The 22,147-nt window shown below is 38.7% G+C and overlaps 2 protein-coding genes across 4 annotated transcripts; one reads left to right on the forward strand and one right to left on the reverse strand.

The window, feature by feature from the left end:
* Positions 1-1,631: 1,631 nt before the first annotated feature.
* On the forward strand, positions 1,632-10,337 carry slc18b1 (solute carrier family 18 member B1). The gene is made up of 14 exons (XM_079370567.1): positions 1,632-1,868; positions 2,083-2,222; positions 4,579-4,674; positions 4,774-4,847; positions 6,109-6,256; positions 6,486-6,642; positions 6,736-6,872; positions 6,963-7,064; positions 7,156-7,247; positions 8,610-8,705; positions 8,814-8,888; positions 9,417-9,510; positions 9,823-9,872; positions 10,029-10,337. The coding sequence occupies exons 1-14, from the start codon at positions 1,841-1,843 to the stop codon at positions 10,081-10,083; spliced, it is 1,344 nt and encodes a 447-aa protein (XP_079226693.1). The 5' UTR covers positions 1,632-1,840; the 3' UTR covers positions 10,084-10,337.
* A 962-nt stretch (positions 10,338-11,299) lies between these two features.
* ahi1 (Abelson helper integration site 1) lies at positions 11,300-21,934 on the reverse strand. 3 transcript variants are annotated; one of them, XM_079370561.1, is made up of 27 exons: positions 21,801-21,934; positions 21,323-21,358; positions 20,756-20,868; positions 19,760-20,346; positions 19,568-19,656; positions 19,291-19,477; positions 18,904-19,096; positions 18,724-18,819; positions 18,443-18,628; positions 18,068-18,220; positions 17,326-17,458; positions 17,044-17,167; positions 16,595-16,824; positions 15,801-15,907; positions 15,537-15,655; positions 15,182-15,312; positions 14,958-15,098; positions 14,668-14,849; positions 14,530-14,575; positions 14,376-14,428; positions 13,931-14,048; positions 13,718-13,767; positions 13,569-13,634; positions 13,333-13,495; positions 12,856-12,941; positions 11,833-11,921; positions 11,300-11,674 (listed from the first exon to the last, which is right to left on the reverse strand). In XM_079370561.1, the coding sequence occupies exons 2-27, from the start codon at positions 21,330-21,332 to the stop codon at positions 11,494-11,496; spliced, it is 3,633 nt and encodes a 1,210-aa protein (XP_079226687.1). In that variant the 5' UTR covers positions 21,333-21,358; positions 21,801-21,934; the 3' UTR covers positions 11,300-11,493. The 3 variants fall into 3 exon arrangements, with proteins under 3 accessions (XP_079226687.1, XP_079226686.1, XP_079226685.1); XM_079370560.1 differs by having other exon boundaries at positions 21,323-21,393; positions 21,801-21,933; XM_079370559.1 differs by having other exon boundaries at positions 21,323-21,932.
* Between the last annotated feature and the right edge of the window lie 213 nt (positions 21,935-22,147).

Raw genomic sequence — 22,147 nt, forward strand, 5'->3', positions numbered from 1 at the left:
TAGAAAGTGGTCTAAAATTTAGCATTAACACTAAAATCCATTTAGTGAATCTCAAACTCAGTTGGCTCTGTGTTGTTATGTTTGGGTGTTTAAGATGCTACTACATCAGTAGTTTGCCTTGTTGGAAATCAGTGCTGCTTTCGATAGATAAAGCTTGTGTGCAATAATGCTACCTACATAGAACTGATGTTGAACTTGCAAAACAAAATACAAAGCTGCTTGCACTGTGTTCTTAGAAAATACATTTACATTACTATATGCTTAGAAAAATGTGCTTATGTGTTGCGAATTTCAGTAGTTTTGTACTTCACCCTTGCTTTAACATTGTACCAAGAGTTTTTTGATGTTAAAAAAAAAAGAAAGGGGAAAAAAACTTGCAAAGGTATTGAACACAGAAAAATCATAAAGGGATAGTAGGAATGAGGTCTTTCAGATTTGGTGCTAATGTATAAAGAAAAAATGTGGAAATGGAAAGTATATCAAACAGTATTTTGGGAGACTACAGGAAATGAAGTGCTGGGATTTTTATTTAAGGACTTTCATTTAATGCAGTTAAAAGACCCCAGCAAATTGGTGTCAGCTATCATTAATACTGCTTAATCAATCGATGGTCTTGATGCTTGATTTTCTTTTTCTCTCTTATTTTACGAAGGAAACGTGTGTTATGACCATAGGTTTATATTGGACCTATAGGCTGGCGGGAGTGCAATATGTAATAAAAAGATAATTCCAACTGTTTTGTTGTTATGTCTTATTTCAAGCTCTCTCTCTCTCTCTCTCTCTCTCTCTCTCTCTCTCTCTCTCTCTCTATCTATCTATCTATCTTGTAATAATAATAGGAGTATTTATTTATATGTCATGAAAAAAAGTATCTGTGGAAAAACAATCTCTGAAATCTGTGCATTCATATTACTTTATACTTTGTAAATGATTCCTTATTCAACCACTTTTGGTTATTGTTGACCCCATTGCCAAACTTTTTTTTATTATTATTTAACAAGAGGATGAAATTAAGGATGAGAGAAAGGTGGGAATAGAGCAGACTAATGTTGTTAAAAGCTGTGATCTGTAACCATGTTCTTCTGCTTTTTAAAGGTGCAACATGAGCTTTCACTAAAGAAAGTCGCTCTTAGAGCCACAGTCAGGGTCAAATTCTGTAAAGGCTTCAGAGACAACTGCAAATGATTTTACATGATGAATGCAAAAAAGTGGGATAATTTATTGTTTTATTGTTATTTGTATTTAAATGTTTTAATTTACTTTGTATCAAAAGGCTGACCAGATGTTGTAACAAAGGGAAAAGACAGCAACGCTTAAAACATGTATTTTATATTTAAGCTGGTGTAAAACATGCCGATATAGAAACAGCAACTTTAAAAAACAATGTCTTTGGTCAAGTGTTTCCATTAGATTATGAACAATGAATATTTTTTTAGGCTATGGTAACTTCATTGTGTCACAAGCATATTGAATAGGCTTCCCAAAGTGGAGCTTATTAGAAAAAACACAAAGAAAAAAAGTTTTGTACGTTTTAAAACGCATAATGCATTTTGCAATAACAATAAGATGAAGGGAAAGCCCCGCTTAATGTAACGTGGGCTTTTATTTTGAAGGCAGTAGGGGAAGTTGCACTCTCTGTAACATCTGTCACATGTCACTGAACGTCATGAGGACACGCTCACTCTGAGTACAGCGCTGCATGAAGACTGGTGTGTAGTCGCTGAACCGCCTGCCAAGGAACTGTTGAACTCTGCAGATTTTCAGGATTCCTCCTCTCCTTGTCGTTATGTCACCGTCTGCAATTTCGAGCTGAAAAAAAAACAAGAAACGAAATTTAAACATGGACACACACTTTGAACAGTCGACAGGTTGGTAACTTTTGTAAATGTGTGATAAGTGTCTGATTACAACCAGTTATACATTGACTTCTAATCAAATACACATTGTAAACTGCCTTAAAAGTCATTTGTATTCCAGTCTGAACTTAAATGCCCTCATTTCAATATAACTTTTATAACATTTAAATTGTATTCCTACTCGCTTCCTTAACTTTTAATTCATGCCCTGTTTTGTTTATCCCAGATAACGTCGCCTCAATTGAATCAACAGATCCTCCACCGAGGATGACAAAACAGCAGATCCTCACCTTATTATCAATGGCATCTGTCAACTTTAGTTCAATGATCTGCTACTCGATATTGGGACCATTTTTTCCCAATGAGGTAAGCTCAAAGAAAACCACATCTCAGATTAAAAATCACCTTTCAAGGTACTGGAATTAAGAAGTTTGGAGACCATTCAGTGGAGCTTTAAACAAATTAAAAAAACGATTTCATTTTAACTTCTGGCTTTATAAAAGCTGCGCCATAGAGCTTTAAAGGAGGATTTATTTCTCTTTTTAATAGGTGGTTGAATTCACAAGGGATTAAAAGAAACTTCCATGCTTAATCAAACACACTCAAAGTCTTTGCTACATTTTCAAGAAGCACATGATATGTTTGAAAGTAAGAATAGATATTGCTGTTAAATTTAGGAGACAGCTTACACTTTGACACGCCAATATTCTTATATTGTGCTGCTGCAAACAGGTTTTAGCATTTAGGTTTTGTCATTTAATGCCATTTTTGAAGTAATGTTTTACTATTAGACAAAAGGACTACAGTGGAAAAAAGACCTTGGAAACATTGCTCCTCTGCAAGTGTGTTATACTGGCTTCAAATAAAAATAATTCATTAACTCATTCTTCACAGATATTACACAGGGTAATAATTACATGTTTGCATTGCCAGTGTGTGAAACTGTTAGAAGCTGAAGTTTATTTATTTTTACAAAACTGCACTGGCAACAACTACTAATCCCTGAATACATTCTATTCATCAATATTTTTTGGTCATGTATTTCTGCTGCCTTTTCCAGGAAGTCATATGGTCCAATAAGTCAAGGGGATTTTTTCCCCCTCAAACAGGCATTTCAGAAGTCGAAATTGTAAATGGCTTATGAGTTTGGATTCTATAAGTGAGGTTTAATAGGATCACATTAGGCTTCAGTGCACCCTACAGAATGTGTAATCTCCAGAACTGCCCAAAAGCAAAGGTAAATCAACTATAATAGGTTCAATCAGTTCAAAATTTTCTATACGATTGCTGTTTAATATGATTTTTTTGGTCAGTTTTATGCCAGACAAGTTTAGTTCATTACTTAAGGCTGCAGTCAAATACAGATGACAGAAAGGGTGTGTTACATCAAACAGTAGGGACACAGTAGAAGAGATAACACGAGCTACAGCAGATTTGAAAGATATGGTCAGCAGAAATGTTCAGGCTTCTGAGCAAGCTGCTAACAAATAGACTCGTGTGCAGTCGAACGACTGGCATGCAATGATTAAACTTACTGGGTTTGTTGTTGTTGTTTTGATGTTAATTCATAAAGACAGACCCAAAATGTCCGACATGAAACAACAGCTTAAAACTGCTATCACTATGGTGAAACTCCACTGCTCAAACATTGGTGTCCAGTAATCCAATGATACCAGAAATGCACTATATAAGTACAGTAGATTGGTGTGTCCGACATATTATTACCTAATTGACTTAAGGTGCGTGTAGCTGAAGCTAGCTAATAAAAGGGTTTTCTTGATGTTATGGTTATGAGAAGACAGTGAAAGTAGGAAATAATGTCAGTGTTGTAAAAAGTATCAATCACAGAGAAATCAATCCTTTGTTTTAAAGGAGCATTATGTAAGGTATCTACTGTTCTAAATCATACCATGACCTTACTTTATCATCAGACATGAAGGAATGCCTTGTTGAGGTGCTGGCTTCTCTCACAACAATGTAGCAGCCAGCATGTCTTCCTAAGTTAAGATTCAGGCCCTGAATGGTCTGTATTTTTGTTTTTACCAGAGAAGGTAGGCGGTTTGAAGTCACCCTATTTTGGACACTCAGTTTGCCTCTGCATTTTACTGATAAGCTCCATGGCCAGAAACGTGGGAAAACTCTGATAAATATTGGAGATGCTTTTGAAAGATGGAGAGAGGTTAAAACACAGAAAGATTTACAAACCAATGCAGAGGTGGCTAAACACTGAAGCTTCAGTGTCTGTGACATGGCAACCTGGGTGACACTAGAGATGAGGGGGGTGGGGAATACAGCTTTGAATTTGGACTGCCGTACCCGTTTTAATTGTGATGTCTTAAAGTTCCTTAATTCCCCTTTAACAAGTAAATAGTCCGGTTTTCTCAGTGAAATGTATGAGCCATCATGTGCTTGACATCAGAAAGCCCCAAGTCAGTGAGTGACTTGCTTTGTTATTCTCATTGGTCAAAAGGTCTCAGCTAAGGTCAGCTAGCGTCATGTGAAGTAACTACGAAGCTAAAGTTTGGGACAGGGAGTAATAAATAATGATAAATAAGACCAGATCAATAAGGCATTATTTCAAAGAACTAGTTGCATTCACTTTTATGAGCGATAACCTCATTTGTTTTTGTCCCTTTTATAGACCATTTGTGTTTTCATTAAATATCATTTATATAGCTCTTTTGTAAAATAATAAATGTATTGCATGACTATTTGCTTACAGGCAGTAAAGAAGGGAGCCAGCCAGACAATTGTTGGTCTTATATTTGGCTGCTATGCTGTTAGCAATTTAATTGGATCATTGATACTGGGAAAATATGTAAGTATGTTGCGCTATTTTTCGTCTTATCATGATATGGTCAGTGGGACATGCTGGCCAGATGTGCATTCAATGAATCTCTCTTTGCTGTTTTATCAGATTGTCCGAATTGGTGCAAAGTTCATGCTTGTTACGGGGCTGTTTGTGTCATCGTTCTGCACCATCCTCTTTGGGTAAGTGTTTGACCTGTATGCCAAGTAAGTTATCATGATATTAGCACAGAGCGGTGTCATGAAGTGATTAACTCTTAGTTCTTAGTGTTCTAGGTTGTAAATGATAAAAATCTACCTGACATTTTTTTAGACTTAGACTACCATTTCACCACTAACCACCATTTATGTTACTGAAAATAACATTTATACTGTATTAGGCCAATTTTCAAAGTCCAACCAACATTACTAAACTACCTCCCAACACACACTTTTAGATCTCATAATGTTTGTAAGTACCTAGTTCATATGGCGTAATCCAGAAATAGTCATTTTTTATTATATTATCTGACACTGCCACATGGTAATGTTAGCCTTCAGTCACTCCCAGCTCAGGGGTTCCCAAACTTCTTCGTTCTCAACCCCCAAAGGAGAGGTTTCCACCTGACCCTGGAGGTGTTTAAAGCATATATTGCAGCCACACACACACGCGCACACACACGCACGCACACACACACACACACACACACACACACACACACACACACACACACACACACACACACACACACACACACACACACACACACACACACACACACACACATTAATATGCATATTCAAATAGTGCCAACACAGAATAAAATAGCCTAAAAAACATGTTTTTATTTATTGTAAATTTCCATGTAGAGACTTTAGCAGTGAGAAGATATACAAACTGAATAGACATATGGGGGAGTTCATCTCTTTGTGTTAAGAGCAGATGACACACATTGTTGCTGTCTTGTGCATTTATTTCATTTTCATTTCACAAATGAATGCACAGTGGGTAAAATATACAACTTAAAATGATTTAGATTTTTGTTCATTTTAGAGGGCATCTTGTGACTCCCATCTCGGAGGCTTGTGACCACCCGGGGGTCCTGACCCCTTACTTTGGGAACTTACAGCTTACAGGAAAGTTGGCCAGTAGCCGGCTGAAAGCTAACTTTAGCGATTCTTGAACATAGTAAATGGGCAGACATTCATTTGGTTTGTTAAATTAAAGTTATCTTTCTACACTGCTGAGAGGCAACAGATACTGTAGGGTGGGAAAGTTGGATGCTGACAATGAAGGTCTTATGGGGGGGGGGTAACTTCAACTTTGTAATTGACTTTAATTGAATTGTCTTCAGCCAGACAGCTTAAGAGCAAACTAACTGCACACTGAGTCCCTCTGATTTTGTTTCAGTCTTTCCACTTGAATTCCTGTTTGAGATAAATGGATTAATTTCTTTTCTTACAGATTGCTCGACAGGGTTCCTGCAGGGACTGCTTTCATAACGCTGTGCTTTGTAGTGAGGTCCATCGATGCAGTGGGCTTTGCTGCGGCAATGACCTCCACTTTTGCCATGACAGCAAAAATATTCCCGAACAATGTGGCGACTGTTTTGGTGAGTGTAGACAACGCTGGTGTGACTGTCTTGTTATTTAGAATCACGAGAAGAACAAGAAAGCAGTATAGGTTGAGTTGTGTTGTATCTCCCATTTCTCCCAGCAGCAGAAATAATAAATAGCTTTTGAAAAACTGTGAGAAGCAAAAGTACTAAAGCATTAAAAAAACTTGTGTTTATCCTGCACTATTTCTGTGAATGTTAATGTGTTGAAATATTCTCTTTTTAGGGTAGTCTGGAGATGTTCACAGGACTCGGTCTTATTCTGGGACCACCGGTTGGAGGGTGGTTCTACCAGTCATTTGGATACGAAGTCCCTTTTATGCTTCTTGGATGTTTCCTATTCATCATGGTCCCTTTCAACATTTACGTGCTGCCAACCATTGGTACCAACATTAGCTTCATACTGTTTGCCCATTTGTAGTCTTACTATCTGTTTTCAGTTCCATTGTAAGTGTGAGCTGTTTTGATTCTTGCAGAAGCCGATCCCTCGCAGGATTCGTTCTTTCGGCTCCTTTCCCATGCGAAAATAGTCCTGATCTGTTACATGATCTTCACTCTGAGCGCAGGCTTGGGCTTCTTGGATGCAACATTGTCCCTGTTTGCTATGGAGGAGGTATATTTCTTTCTTCTGATAAAACTTACTGTCGGAAAAAGTTTCAGCCTGCAAATTTGAAGACAATGTCTTTCTTATCTTATTTGTTAGTTCGGTCTCTCCCCTGGATACGTGGGACTCATCATGCTTGGTTTGTCTTTACCATACTGTCTGGCTTCTCCACTGTTGGGATATTTTACAGATAAATATCCCGTGAGTATTCAAACACAAGTGGATATTACGTTTATTATTTATGTTTTGTCTTTACAAGCTTAAACCTGCTTTCTTGTTGCTGTTTTTTCAGGCCACCAGAAGTTGGTTCATGGTAATCGGAGGTGTCGCCACAGCAACCGGCTTCTGTCTGCTCGGTCCTCTTCCTCTACTTCACATCGAAAGGTGAGTATGGAAAGTACAGAAGACGTATTTGATCAGGCCAGACATTTAGCACAAAGGACTGTTTTTTTCTTACAGAGAGTTTGATGAGAAGAGCAGCCTGTTAGCCCATCAATTTGACACTGATGTTGAGCGAGAGGCATAAAAAGAAAAAATCCCATTTCTTTATTGGCACACACTGTTCAGGGGCAGTTGTTGTTTTTTTGTAACTTGTCCATTTTGAGTTATTCATAATAAGGGGCGTGGCTGAACTTACGGGGGGGTGGGTGCATTGTGGCTGTTTGTCAGGAGGCTAAAGATCCGCCTCAACTTGTGCTCTTTGCCATTTACTACATGTAGGTTAACCGATAGTTAGTTTGACACAGCATTTCCAATATGTTGACTGCCTTTTACAAGCCTCAAAAGTCCATTTTAGAAATCAATGGGCGACGTCACTGAGATGACGTCCATTGTTTATACAATCTATGATTAAGAACAGAAAAGCAAGATAACTATCAACATATGTTACCTAAACATGCTGGAAAATTAAAAAGCGTTAATGCTAGATGTTTACTTTTTAAAGATGCGAGACCTCTAAGACCTCTAACATAGCATGTTTAATTATGTGTTCTGTGTACTTCAACACTGATACACAAACACTTTGTAACGTAAACTTTTACACAACTCGCAACTTATTGAATAATTATAAGAAACTTTATTTCTCTAGCGCCTTTCCAAATCTGCGTAACATGGGTCATCGAAATAGCAACATTAAAAAAAAAATGCAAAAAAAAAAAGATGGGAAGACTGAGAACCAACTAGTGACCGTTTTATGTTCATCTTATTTATAAAACAATAACTAATACCAGTCAGTTAGGATGTGTTCGACAAAGCTTTGCTTGACTGATCTGATAGACTTTTAGTTTGTTTGTTTGTAAAATAGTGATCATACCTTGGTTTAAAACTAGTTTGTCTAAATTTTAACACATTTTTCTTATTATAAGGTTCCTCAAATCAATTTCAAAAAATGAGTAAATAGTTATGAAACAGAGAGCAGAGCGAGACCACATAGTGATAAAAAGGATTCAGTACTAGAATAATTAGTTGCTTACTTTGGCATCCACTCCATTGTTAAGGCAAGTAAATAAATTAACTGTAGTTGTCAAGGTGGGACAATTAAGGTTTGGATTAGACGTTTTTTTAATATTATTTAGGCATCATTTCTGATTTACACAAAAAGTAGGATTAAAAGTTTTAACCTCACTCAGTGCGTTTGCTCTGGGGTTAAGATTTACAGAATGAATTCCTACTGCTTACTGCTTACTTAACTGTATTAACTTGTGCATGTTTGTGTGTGTGTGTGTTTTTCTGTGTATGTATGTTTAGTAAGCTGTGGTTGATGATCCTCATGCTTGGGATAATTGGGTTTTCTCTGGGCATGACTGCAATCCCAACGTTTCCTGAGATCATCGCACATGCTTAGTGAGTGGCTTCACATGTTGCTGTTCCTTCATGACCTGTGGTTGCTTCAAAATAAATGTATAGTACGTGAAACAAATACTCCACACTCATTTATTCTGTACTCTGTAGTAATCATGGATTTGATGAGGGACTAAGCACTCTTGGAATGGTGTCAGGGCTGTTTGGAGCGGTTTGGTCTTTGGGGTAAGTCCTACTGTCCTTTACTGGTATCTCAACTTCTAATTCTGGTATGCTGTTGTTGTAGTGTCATGCAGAGACATGTAGGTCATGATACGATAAAAAATCCTACCTGAACATTTCTTGATTCTGTGGGTTCTGATTGCATGCACAAAAAGAACAGTCTGTTCTAAGAGGACTGAAAAGTCTTATTTAAGCTCCAACTCAACTGTCAGGTCTTGTCGTGGTTTGCTAGTTGGACCATCAATAATGACGAGTACACGTATAAGGGAAATGTTTGCCCAGAAAAATTCTAATGGCTTAAATAGCAGATGGCTCAAACAGAAGGCCTAAAAACTAGCTGCTCCCTGAGGCACTATTTTCATGAAATGATAGCCAATGAGTTCCAAGAAATGTATTATCCACTAGACCATTTAAATAAAACAGAATAAAAAGACAAATGAAATTACAAAGTAAAAAACCCACTTTGCTTTTATGACTTCAGTTTTATTTGTAATTATTTGTTTTTAAAGTACTCATTTGTTTTTGTCAAAGGATGTTTTATGGCCCAGTCGTTGGTGGACTTATCACACAATATCTGTGCTTTGAATGGGCAGCTGCAGTCCAAGGAGGCTTGGCGTTTTTGGCTGTAAGTATCCTATTTGTTAGAGACTATGGTCATAGTTTAGTATTTCAGGCCTTTCAAATGTTGACAGTGTAGCAGAGACAGTAAAGGACTTTACTTGGCATGACTGTGGAAATGCAATTTCCACGCTGGGAAATTGCATTTCCACAGTAACTCAACTTCTGAGTGTTGTAAGAGTAGCGTCATCTTTATATGCGTTTACCAGCGTGGAAATTGCATTTAGATGTAAAACCAACATTAGGACTGATAAAGACACAAGCGTGTGATTGCAGTTCTTAACCATTACACGTGACTCAATGAAATCTCTGTCCTCAGGCCTTCCTCCTGGCTGTGCATTATATCTGTAAACCCCCACAACAAGAAAGGTAACACTCAACCTTAAATTAACTTTATGTCTTTATATTTAAGAGGTCTCATATCTGTATTTAATGTTTACTAAGTAGAAATCTATTGAGGCTTATTTAATTTAACGTTTTCAAAAACCACACTGGGTGTAACAATGACTTTTGTGTGCATTTAAGCATCCTGGAAGACTGTCAACATAGAGACGAAAGTACTCCTCTCCTGATCGAATGAAGCCCTCAGCCACATGTGGAAGTGTGCTATACTGAACAAAACAAGATCTTAATGTTTTATAAAGTTTTTATATCATTAATTGCTTTTTAACATTTTAAATTATACATATTTGTTGTTGCAGATATTGTAATATTTTCTACTTGCATCGATGGAAACATATTTTAACGTAACAGTATTGTTATGTATTTATGAAATGTTTAAAAGCTGTGTTTGTAGAGGGTTCTGACTTAAACTATAAAAAGCAGTGTATTACCGGTTTTGAGTTGGTACTTACTTTACAAATTGCTGAATGTAAGAGGGGTGAATATAACAACCACTGTAGTTCACAGTACATTCCAGTACAGATGATAAACTTAATGTGCCTTTTGTTCTTTTAATAATCTTAGTTTTTCAAATCACATGACTAGGATTTCATGTTGATGTGACGCCTGCTATGCTTACCACATTCAACATGAGAGAAATAAGCTTATTTATTAACAGGCTTATTTTCTTATATTAAAAACTACATTTTAAGAGTAGACCCATTTGTACACACAAAACCTTAAACGTATTCTTAAATAAGTCCTAATGTCAAGTAGGTGACTATGAAATAATGTATCGTCTTGATGAGAAATCTAAAATGAAAATCCTATTTGAGATGTGGTTTAAATATTGGCAACACATTCTATATACTTTAGTTAAGTTTACACTTGGCATATTTATCAAAAACCCCCGCTTCGGTCACCTGAATGAACAGCAGGGTCTCTTCACCACCTGGAACGTAGAACTATAACAGCAGCTTCGGAGCGAGCCGTCACAGTTTTGGTGAGTTTCATGGCCACCGTAGATTCTTCTTGGCGCTTTAAGCGGTCGTCTGTTGATTGAATCTTCGACTTCACCGCACACATTTAGACTAAATTAAAATAAGCAAATGAATATTAATTCCCAGACTATTTGCATTGTTTTGCAGATGCATTTCAGAAAACCTATGCACACATGATCACAATAGGAATAGAAATACTTAAATACCTGATGTTAAAAATGTGACTTAACATAGATAATTTAGAAAAATAATTCAACAAAGCATTAGAATACTTATTTGTATTTTTTATTTGCTAAAAAAATAACTATACAAACGTAATCTCATACAGGCTAGGAACAAACAACTTGATATAATAGACACTGTAAAAACGTTATCATGTGTTAAAATAAAGACATTAATGAAAACAACAATAGATAAGTAAAACAAACAGATTTTTATGTATCGTTCAATCCATACATGGCAAATTACATGATATAAATACATGGGCTGTGTGAGTATATAAAAGGACAAGAAAGATTCAATAGACATGTACAATTTATTGCCATAAAAAATATATTTTAAATGAAAAAAGAAAGCAGTCGTGGTAAAACAATCACGTGTCATTGACTTTATGTGTCAGACTCAAAGGCACCATTAGTCCGACCTGTCAGTCTCTTTGGGAGAGGTCTGTCAGTCAGTCTGCCTCTCCTCCGGGTGCTTGTCAATTCTGAAGCATCTGCATCGGAAAACGTGGTTTGGGATAAAGCTGGGGGAACTCCTGGCTTTTTTACCTTCTTTTTCCTTCTAGTTCTATGGATGCAGCAAAGCCCAGAAAAAAAAGATTCATTATTACTTAACCACAATATAACACATCATGTCCTAGAGTCATTAAAGAAAAAAAAGAGACTTTGAGCTTCATGCAGGCATCGTGACCCTGTCAAAGCAAAAAAAAAAAAAACAACACTTACCTGGCATCGGCCAGCTCAGGCTCGGTGTCTGATAGTGTCGGCTCAGAAAGAAATCTAAGTTCACCAGAAGAAGTAATTGCAGCAGATACCTTGAAAAGCAAGGAAGGAGAATAGAAGTAGGAAAACAGGATGACAGAAGAAGATATAGTTCTGTAGAAGTACCTCAACACCACACCAAGAAGCCTTTTAAAAAGATAATACATTCACTCACTCACTTCAGGCTGACAGTGGCTTGTACTCATAGTTAATCTATACTTATGTTATCTGCCTCCAGCACAGCTCTGTACTTTACTTTAGTCACAATATGTTTAGAATATTACAGAAACATGTTTTACTGTACGGCTCCTTTGAATGTCATGAGAATTGTTTCAGCAGCAGAATCTCACTGTAGCTCAGGCAGTCATAAGGAGGCACATGACATGCAAATCCTAAAAGTATTTGCAGATTTTGGGTAAAAGTAATGGGATTGAAAAAATGCTCTGTAAGACTGTACTTAGGGAACAGCAGTGCTTATACTTGCTGCTAACTCAGCATACCAACAAGTTCAAAACTAAAAAAAAAAAAAAACATAGCACACTGAAGATAAGTCCATCAAACGTGAAGCATTTATTCCACCTTAGCATGCTAAAATAAGCCAAATGAAGTTTAAATATCAAAGGTTTTGCAGGTCTTTGGTCATGAACATAAATACTGGAATGATAAACAAAATCAGGAAAGTAAATCCCTCCAAAGAAATGTACTTTAAAAAGTTCTTTAAACTTAAAGTTGTTGAGACATTTCAGCCAAAGTTACAAAAATTAATCTCACCACAGGAAAAGTCAGGGCTAAAAACTACTTTTTAAAGCGACCTTTGAAGACTGCAGTGAGTGTTTGAAGTATCTGTATTCTAAACATGAACAGGGGCTGAACAGACCAAAGCCAAAGGAAACCTAGATATGGAGTACCAGAAATGAATACACCCATCACAGCCACACCGTGTTTCACCTGCCTGTTCGTGTTACCACTGTAAGAGTGCATTCTTACCCTGGTTGGTGTTGACCTCTCCACTGTCCCTTCAGACAGGCCTGGGTGTGACTCTACGGAATGAGTCACCTCTTCACTGATATCTCCTACAATGTAAAACAACTCAGAATCATGTATCAACTCGACTGTTACTGGATTGTTGGCACCAACACATGAACATTTTCCTTCATTCTTGATACTTTGTGTGTACTGAAACGTTACAGGGAATCAGCCTCTTTGTTTCAGGAACATGCATTTGAATGTTTCTATTTATCATGCAGTCAGAGAACTGAGGGCTCTGTAGACAGTTTCATCAGTGATCTGTGATTCTGAACTTGTTTGGCCCAGACTAAGACGTTCAGCTGTAATGTGAATTAGCTGCACTCAGAACGCCCGGCTGCTGTGTACTATATATAAGCACCCTTGGGATTCCTCCTGTCCAATCAGATTACTTGGTCAGATGTTTCTATTATATAAACCAAAATGTAAAACACTCACTTTGGTCTGCTACATAAGAAGCAAGAAAATATCCCTGCTGCCCATTGACCAGACGCCCAAACCACCAGTTGTCATTGTCTTTGTAGAGCACATGGATGACATCACCGCGGCGTATGGTGAGTTCATCCGACCGATTAGCTCTGTAGTCATAGAGCGCGACGACCTAGGAGAGATGGATTCAACATGAGATGGGGCGGCTCCTAGTGACCGAGCGTTCAGCTACAGCGTACACTTACTACTTGTTGAACAGGAGCTGAATCTGTCTCCACTTGGCTGCCTGAAGGAAAGTGGTCAGGAAGGCCCTAAAGAAGAACAAGCATCATTTTCATCATCATGTTTACTATGTGGCAGACCCCCAGCAGCAATTGACTAATCTGTGTCTTACCTGGAGCCTAAAGGATCCTCTGAGACGCTGACCAATTGGACTAAAACCACCTGATATGACAAGAGGAAAAACTCTTAAGGCCTCCCCTTAATGTAAATCACGCAGCTTTAATCTTGCTTTATAAGATTTGTCCGAGCATATCAAAGAGCAGCGTTAAAACCATTCATTCGTTTAAGACACATAAGAGCGTTATGAACAGTACAAGCCACTCACGATTTTGGGTACTCAGAGCCGCCTGGGGGATCAGCTGCTCAGCTAGAGATCCAGACAGCTGCAGCTTGGAGTGCGGGGACAAGAAAGACGGAGGTGGTAATGAAGCATTTAATCCCGTCTGTGGAGAAAAAAGATTTTTTTTTTTCACCCAGTTCAAATAACTGTAAATGAATAGCTCGTTCTCTACTTCATGTAGACCCTCCGAGGCCTCATTATGCAATTTTTCTGGCCAGTGGTTAATTGTGATTTTTCTACTGAGATTTAACACATTAGAAAATAGCAGCCAGCTGGATAATGTGGATAAAAAGAGACCCAGAGGAAATGCAAATTTATCTTAAAAAATATATATATAATTTCCTTCCTCTGAAGGTTAATCACAAGCTATGAGCCTGAAAAACACTGGCTTCATAAAAGTGTCTTTAAGGAACCCTGACCAAAAACTCACAGTGCCAGAATCTGATGTCAAGCTCCTTCCTGTATTTGTAATTCCCATTTTGCCTTCAGACAGAAGACAAAAATAGAAAGTTAAACCGTGGTGATAAAAAAAAGTATTTCATTCAAATCAACAGTTTACTTTTAAAAGACAAACTGAAAGTTACCTTGTTCGTATAAGAATCCAGGAGTCAAAGACCTCTGATTTGGTTCCTAAAATGCGGGAAAAGGGTTTTGTTAATATTCCATTTTAAATGTCCATCTGTCTTATGTGTTGTGTCAAATTCAAAGAGAATGTTATTTACAAGAACTGAGTCCAGTGTCTCCTTAATACATTGCATTTTAAATGCAAGCCTTGCTGTGTGGGCAAACTGATCCATGGCTGAAGAAGTGGTCATGTCCTGTAACACTGGTGTATCAGGCGTGTTTCTCATGGTTTTGGTGTCAACTGAGGCCGCTTTTAAATTGTGCACCTCCATCTGGGAAACTGAGAAACAGCATGACATCGTATCGTGTTTGTATCAACTCATTTACAGGTCAGGAGAGTAATGACAAATACGGAAGTTTAAAGCGAGCGGTCGTTTTTTCCACAAACCTTTGCGATCGTACAGATACACGTGGACAGGCTGGCTCTGACCAAAGGCGCAGAAAGCGACCATGTTTTCGTGCGGGTGAAAACACACTCCATGGAGAGCGCTTGGGTAACAAAGCTCAGAGTAGACTGCGACTTGATCACCTGTAATGATACACTAGTTTACAGCTTTGACAACACCTTGCTTAACCTCTATATGACCGAAACGAATACCACATGCTTTTCACCTGTGTCACTATTCCAGACGTATGCCATCCCATCCTCACTGCCAGAGAAGATGAAGTTCCCACATGGTGTAAAAGTGCTACAGATCCTCTCTCTGTAGTTTGTTGCTCCTGTGTACTTCTTAACAACCAGACTGAAAGGGCGAGAAAAGGTTTTAAAAGTTCAAGATTAAAAGTCTAAAAGTTCTAATAATGTTTTGTGACTGTAACAACTTTCATGGGCACTAATGTAAGTACTAAACTGGTTATGTTTTTACTTCCTTTTCACTAAGTTACCATCAAATCTGCAGCCACACTGACAACAAAAACAAAACACTTTCACTTTAACAGCAGACGGGTTATGTCTCGGCGTCTTTACATTCTCAAGTCCATCATCCTGAGGACACTGTCTTTGGCATGAATGAGCAGACACCGCCCGTTCGGATGGAGCTGCAGCTTGTTGACAGGGATACCCTTCAGGTCACGCTCGTCAATTTTCTGCGAAGAGAAAGCGTGCACGGTTTCAAAACATCTCACTAACGTCTTTCATACCTGCCCAAGCATGAGCCTTTAGTCGTGCAGTACACTCTTTAACATGTGCATGTACAGTAGGTACACCATTCACAGACTTCTTCTCACGTACTTTCTCCACACCCCAGTGATTACATGGCTGTCGCTGCTTGCTGTCATTTACTGAAGTTTTCCACACAATGATTTGGCCTGTGTTGTCTGCAGAGAACATTCGCCTTCCTGATTACAACAAACATAACAACACAACATCAGCCGTCAAGGGAAACGTATATTATACACTCAATTTACATAACACAGACAGACATGTCTCGCCCCTTATAAACACAGGAACACAATTCGATTTTTTTTTGTTTTACTTAATGGACACATGCATGCTCACATACTCACTGAAACTACCTTTTTAATATCAACAATTTATGAAAGCTAAAAGCAAGTTTTATGTTTGAGACCAGAATGACAGTTATTTTCATGTCAATATTAAATCTGAAATGTTTAATGACTTTTCACTATTTCGCACGTGTGCAATGCAGTACATTTACACCGCTATCCAAATCTTACTGCATGGAAGTATGTCTTGCGTCACTTAAATGCGAGACTTCAAATGGAAAATAGCACATTCAAAATCTGATGCAACCATCTTTTCATTGTTCTTTGTATACATGATAAATGTCACTGCACACTGTCCCCTAAAAAATAAAATAACTGAAGAAATTAAACGTGTCCGTCTTTATAAAAACAATCACTTTCTTATCTTGTGCAGGGATGCAGTTCACTGCGAGAGGTGCACACCGATGGACGGTTTGTCATTACAATCAATCAGCTTTATTTATATAGCACTTTTTATACAATGTAATACAAAGTGCTGAACATTAAAATGACATAATCTGGCCATATCACATTAATTACCTTCCGAGTCAAAACAAACCGCGTTGATGAAACTGTTGTGACCCTCAAACTCCTGCAGCAACTGGCCATTCACATCATCCACATCAAGCCTCCACACCCGCACCAGAGAGTCAAAGCCCCCCGTCACCACCAGGTTCTGGGCTGTGGGGTGGTACTGAGCACAGTACACAAAAGACGGATGGGGGAGAACCTTCTGGGCCGTTCCCAGGAGCTTCTCCACGTTCCACTCTCTGATGGAGGAGAGCAAGAAGAGTTGAATAATGCATTTCGAGATAGTTGCTCAAAACATGCTGAGTCACTGCAAGGGAGCCTTTCACTTTGAGGAGTACTTACTCCCCCTAGAGGTGAACAGAAAAACTGTGACTACAGCAGTTAATTTACCAGCAGTCCCTTTTTGATTTATTCAATAAAAAATAAAAAAAAATTTAAGGTAAAAACCAGAAACATACCTGACAGTTCCATCAGAAGAGGCGGACAAAAGCATCCGATCATCTCTGGACCAGCATAGATCGTAGACTATCTTCAGATGGCCACTGAAGGCAGCCAAAACTTTCCCCGATGGGATCTCATACACTGACACAGAAAATCAAGTAGCTTGGTTATTGATGATACCAGAGCATGTTTAACTGTGATGTACCTGCATGACTCAGGATGACTCAGCAAGGTAATTAGGTTTGCGATTTCTGCTGAGGAGTTTAGTTTAGAGTAGGTGTTGACAAGGCGTTGCTTACCTACGACAGGGAAAGCATCTCTGTCAGCGCAAGCAGCAGCCAGTATCGTCCCAGCGTGAGAGAAGAGCACCGTGAAGCAGCCCATCTGGCCGCCACGGAAAGACAGCATGGGCTTGTTAGGAATCCGACAGACCTTTAACAGAAAAGTCTCAGTTACAATGGTGCAGTGACGGGGAAAAAAAGTTCACATTTTTCTCTGGGCTGTTTGAAAAAACGATGCCAACAGTCTAATGTGAACAGTATGTGTTATTTGTCGCTGATTTCTCTCAAATCCTTTGTGTCCTGATGCAGGGAAGCCTTTTTTTCAACCACATCACAGTGCGTGCAGAATTATCTGGATCTTTCAGAGAGTGTTATGTACCCAAAGAAGAGATCGCTGTAATTTTTCCCAGGCAGCAAACCAAGAAGGTAGAAAGTGTTGTGGCTGTTTCCAGTCTAGTTCTCTCCAGTACATTTTCTGTTGCAGTCAGGGAGTTGTTGAACTTACTGCTATTCTCTTTCCTTCCAACTGCAATCAGTCAATTACATGCTCAATAGGTTTTGTCTCCCCTGACAGAAAAGCTCTTTAAATTGTGTTATTTACTTTTTCTATTCATCATCTATTTGTTCATCAAGATTAATTTCCAATAGTATCCAAGTTTGCTCTTTTTTTGGAGTTCATTTTGTGGTGCTTTTTTTTTTAAGCTACAAGCCACAGTCATTCCTGCAGCACAGAAGACCTCCTGACTCCCTTCCTACCGACCTGTCCTGGCAGTCTGCTCCATCTTAAGGCTGGTGTTTTGTTCTCTACAGGCTGTGGAAGGCTTCTCTTGGTGACCTCATTCTGCAGTTCAATGTAGGAGGTGCTACCCCTCTCCTCCTGCAGGGCCATCATGGATCGCATACTCGGGTCCACCTGCAGAACAACAAAAAAATAAATAAAATTAAAAATTAAAAAAAATCCACATCAGCTGCAACACATTACTGAATCGCTTTATACCTGATTCTCTAAAGCAACATTTTAGTATGATATTTCTTATACTGTATGTGACATATTAAATGTTTGAAGAAATGTGAAACGTTATTAAGCTATTCACAGAAATAATTCACAACATCTATAAAGCAGACAGTGGCTTACATGCTCAGGGAGTTTAATGCCCTTCACCGTCACGTAAAGGGTGGAGGCATATTTGTATCGGGGGTATTTCCTCCACCACTCGACCACCTCGATTGTTTTAGGTTGCCTCTTTGCGCGGGGTGGAGGGCAGAAGAGCTGGAGGCGAAGTTTACTGTCAATATTCAGCACACCGTTCGTGCCCACCATCTAAACAACACGTGCAAAAATGAAAGGACACACGTGTTAAAGAGCAAGTAAAAACAACAAGAAGCTCTTGGGGTTTTCTTTGAATGAGCAGGTACCTTGAGGAACGCCCATGCGATCTTTCTGAAGCCTCCCTCATGTTTGTCAACATCCGCGTTGGTTCTTGCTTCTTCCATGGTTATGAAGTCCAGTATCTTAATAACACATTGAAAATGAAGCATTTTACCAACAGATACGCTGTAATTGGTTGCATTACGTCTGGATGAAATGTCTCTCACTTCAAAGAACAGGATGACTCTGGGGCCGTCGTCATTTTGTTCAACAAAGTGTCCGAAGCGTTCGTTGAAGATGATCTGCTCACACCACTCAGGGATGACCGTTTTGTTCTTCTTGAAGTCGAACGGCTGAGTCATGATGGGCAGAATGTGGTCGACGTTCTCTCGCTCATAAAATGAGGAAACTGGCCGATGGCTACGACAAACAAAACACGACCAATACATTTCAAGCCAACAAGTCAACGCTCGAAATAAATGAAGCGTGCCTCGGTTCAACTAAAACACAGACACGCTACGGAGGACAGAAGGAAGTAAAGAATGTAACTGGAAATTGTAAAAGCAGAATTTAACACTGAATGTTCGGTTTCTGAGATTGTTGTCCACGCTCACCAGTCTTCTTTCTTCACATACTGTCCGGTGATTTCATCCACAACGTGGATCTTCACCATGGGGTGCGAGATCAGCAGGTCCGTTTTTAAGCGATCTGTTCTGTGGATGTGTACTCCCAGCACAAGGCTGTCATCAAACATGGGTCGCTCTGGCATATCTGCCTCAGTTTCACTCTCTTCTTTGGCAACTAAAGAAAATGAAAATTAAAAAAATCACAAATCAGCGTAAACGTACATTTTAATCATGAATTCTGTAAAAGACGAACAGCTGAAGTGACCATGTTTTTTCTTCTTCTTTTTCTTCTTCCCCTTGGACTCTGCTTCATCCTCAACTTCAGCTTCTTTTTCAGCATCTTCATCTTGATCCCTACCAGAGCAAAGAAAATCACATCTTACATCAGTATTATGTTTAATTTCAGCCCAGTGAACTAATGTTACAAAAAGGACATACAAAAAGTAGGTATACACACCCTACGTCTTGCTCTGAGATGACAGATTTCAGCTTTTTCTTTTTTTTCTTGCCTACATGGTTATTTAACGTCACGTTCTGGGAGAAGGTTCTCTCTTCCTCGGTCTTGTTTTTGGTCTTCTTTAAAGTTCTCTCCTCCTCCTCCTGTGCGATCTGCTGCTGGTATTCATGCAGCAGCTTATCTTCTGTGTCCTCCGCCTGACTCTCTGCCTTGGCCTCTTTAGCTCCTTTGCTTTTCTCCTTCTTACTTTTTCGCTTTGTCTCCTTGACACCACCTCCACCATCATCCGGCTCTAAAGGGATCTCAGACTTGGAAACATCCACATCCTTCTCGATGTAACTGGTAGCATCCTCAGAAACGGGGAGGGAAGGAAGTTCCCTCTTACTTTTTCTCTTGCTTCTTGAAGTTTGAATCTCCTCTTCATTTCTACTGTTGTTAAAATTGACTTTTTCTTCTGTTTCCTTCTCTCTGCGTTTATTCTTTGTGTAGCGAGGGCTGCCCTGTTCAGGGTGGTACGTGTTCTGGAGAATGGCCTCATCATCTTCTGTGTGCTTCTCAAGGTTGAGGTTCCTTTTTAGATTTTCAAGCTGAAGGAACAAAAAAAAAACCCAGAGAACTTCAGAATGTCTGTGTAGTTTGTCATGGCAAATCCAAGCTTGATCCAAAGGCAACTGGACTTTCATCTAACAATCTCAACTAAGCTCACTTTCAGAGACTTTTACATATAATATGATAAACCCTAAAAGATGTCCACTATTTAATTGAGGTGTTTGCTTTACATTGTATCATGCAGGAAGGAGAAAAAGTACACAAAATGGGTTGAATGTAAAAAACAAAAATCGAGATTTTTCTGCAGCCAGTGTCATGCTCTAACCAGAATTCTCGTAAAAAGAGTTGACATTATCGATTATAAGTAATCCAGCGCTTAGTTATCAAATGTGTTTGAGTAATGTTTTCCACAATTAAAGCTCAAGCTTCATATGTCAGAACACATACCACAATAGTCTCCGGAGCGTTCTTCTTCTTAACCTTTTCCTTCTCTGACTCAGTGTATTTCTTGAACGCTTCATTAAATCTCTCACGGGTCTTTGCCCGGTCTTCACTTTCACCTAAAATAAAAAAAGGAAGGCATTTCTATTATGTGGGAGAAAGTTGACATTCAGGGGTAATATATAGATCAGTTAATAGTATGCAATCAAAACATTGTGTGGCGATTTGGGGAAGGTTTATTATGTTCTAATAATGTACTTCAACAGATTTGTCACATTAAATTGTTTTACACAACAAAAGATAGTATAGAAAGCCCATCTTGACCACAGGCTATAAAATAATGCTTTAATTTAATTTATGTAAAATAATAAAAACAATGTGAGACTGAAAAAGTGTCTTTGGCATTGTTTCATAAAGAACTTAAAGTACATGTCATTGATCAGATTTTTGTAAAATTACAAGGCTTCTACTTTGAACATGTTATTTTCAACATAAGTATTTCTATTTGTATCTAAGTAAAGAATCACAGGCTTATCTTTCAGAGGTGTTCTGAGAGGACAGCAGGAAACTCACCTGCTGGCATTGTCAGGCACCCTGATGTATCTCATGCTGATTGTAAAATGAGATTAATCCAGATAGGAAGGCTTTCAGTCCAAGGTATACAGAGATTATAAAAACGGCACAAATATCTGTAGGATCATTTTACAACGACCTGTGGTAAACAACAAGCTAAAGGCTTCATGCATTTTTCGCCCTTTTAACAAAACGTCTGAACATAAGGGCATCCCGTTTTTTGAGTGCGAAATCTTCTAAAGAGGGTCTGAAACAGCCACCTTTTTGAGAACTCACAGTAAACCCCCTCCTGTAGGTAATGTCGGCTAGGTTAACTAGCTTGCTAAGTGCTAACGTTAGCTAAAGGGCATCATAACCGACTACGATTGGTACACTGACACTGAGTTTAACTGAGAAACAGCGTGGGCATCACATTTAAACAAACAGCACACACTTAATTAAAAACTCGGCATTCAACTACATAACTGAGCGTGTCTACCCTGCAGTGATATCCTCCGACTTTATCAACAACGCTGCAACGGTTACCAAGCCAACCGCAACAAGTATGAGCCAGGGGGCGGAGCTTAACCACCATGTCCGTGACGTACTGATAAAAACAACAAATTCGCCAATGAGATTTGCGGAAAGCGAAGTCGTAACTCCATACGTATGTACGTAGCATAGACTGTTAATGTTACGAAGCCACTTACTTTGTGCACAGTGACACACAGTTGGAAAGAGTGTTGTCTTAAGTTATTAGAATAGCTGCTAAATCCATTCAGTTGTGCTCTATTTTTGATGTTTTGATAAATGTCATTCTGTATTAATGACTCTTTGCGTCTTCTG

The sequence above is a fragment of the Symphodus melops genome (assembly GCF_947650265.1).
Source record: "Symphodus melops genome assembly, chromosome: 19".
Lineage (NCBI taxonomy): Eukaryota > Metazoa > Chordata > Actinopteri > Labriformes > Labridae > Symphodus > Symphodus melops.

Coding starts and splice junctions, on each gene's coding strand:
- slc18b1 (XM_079370567.1), top strand. CDS start 1,841: ATGGACACACACTTTGAACAGTCGACAG. Junction 6,643..6,735: donor TTACGTGCTGCCAACCATTG/GTACCAACATTA, acceptor TGATTCTTGCAG/AAGCCGATCCCTCGCAGGAT. Junction 8,889..9,416: donor GGAGCGGTTTGGTCTTTGGG/GTAAGTCCTACT, acceptor TTTTTGTCAAAG/GATGTTTTATGGCCCAGTCG.
- ahi1 (XM_079370561.1), bottom strand. Junction 15,656..15,800: donor ATCACTGGGGTGTGGAGAAA/GTACGTGAGAAG, acceptor TTCTCTTCGCAG/AAAATTGACGAGCGTGACCT. Junction 13,496..13,568: donor CAGCTCCTGTTCAACAAGTA/GTAAGTGTACGC, acceptor CATCTCTCCTAG/GTCGTCGCGCTCTATGACTA.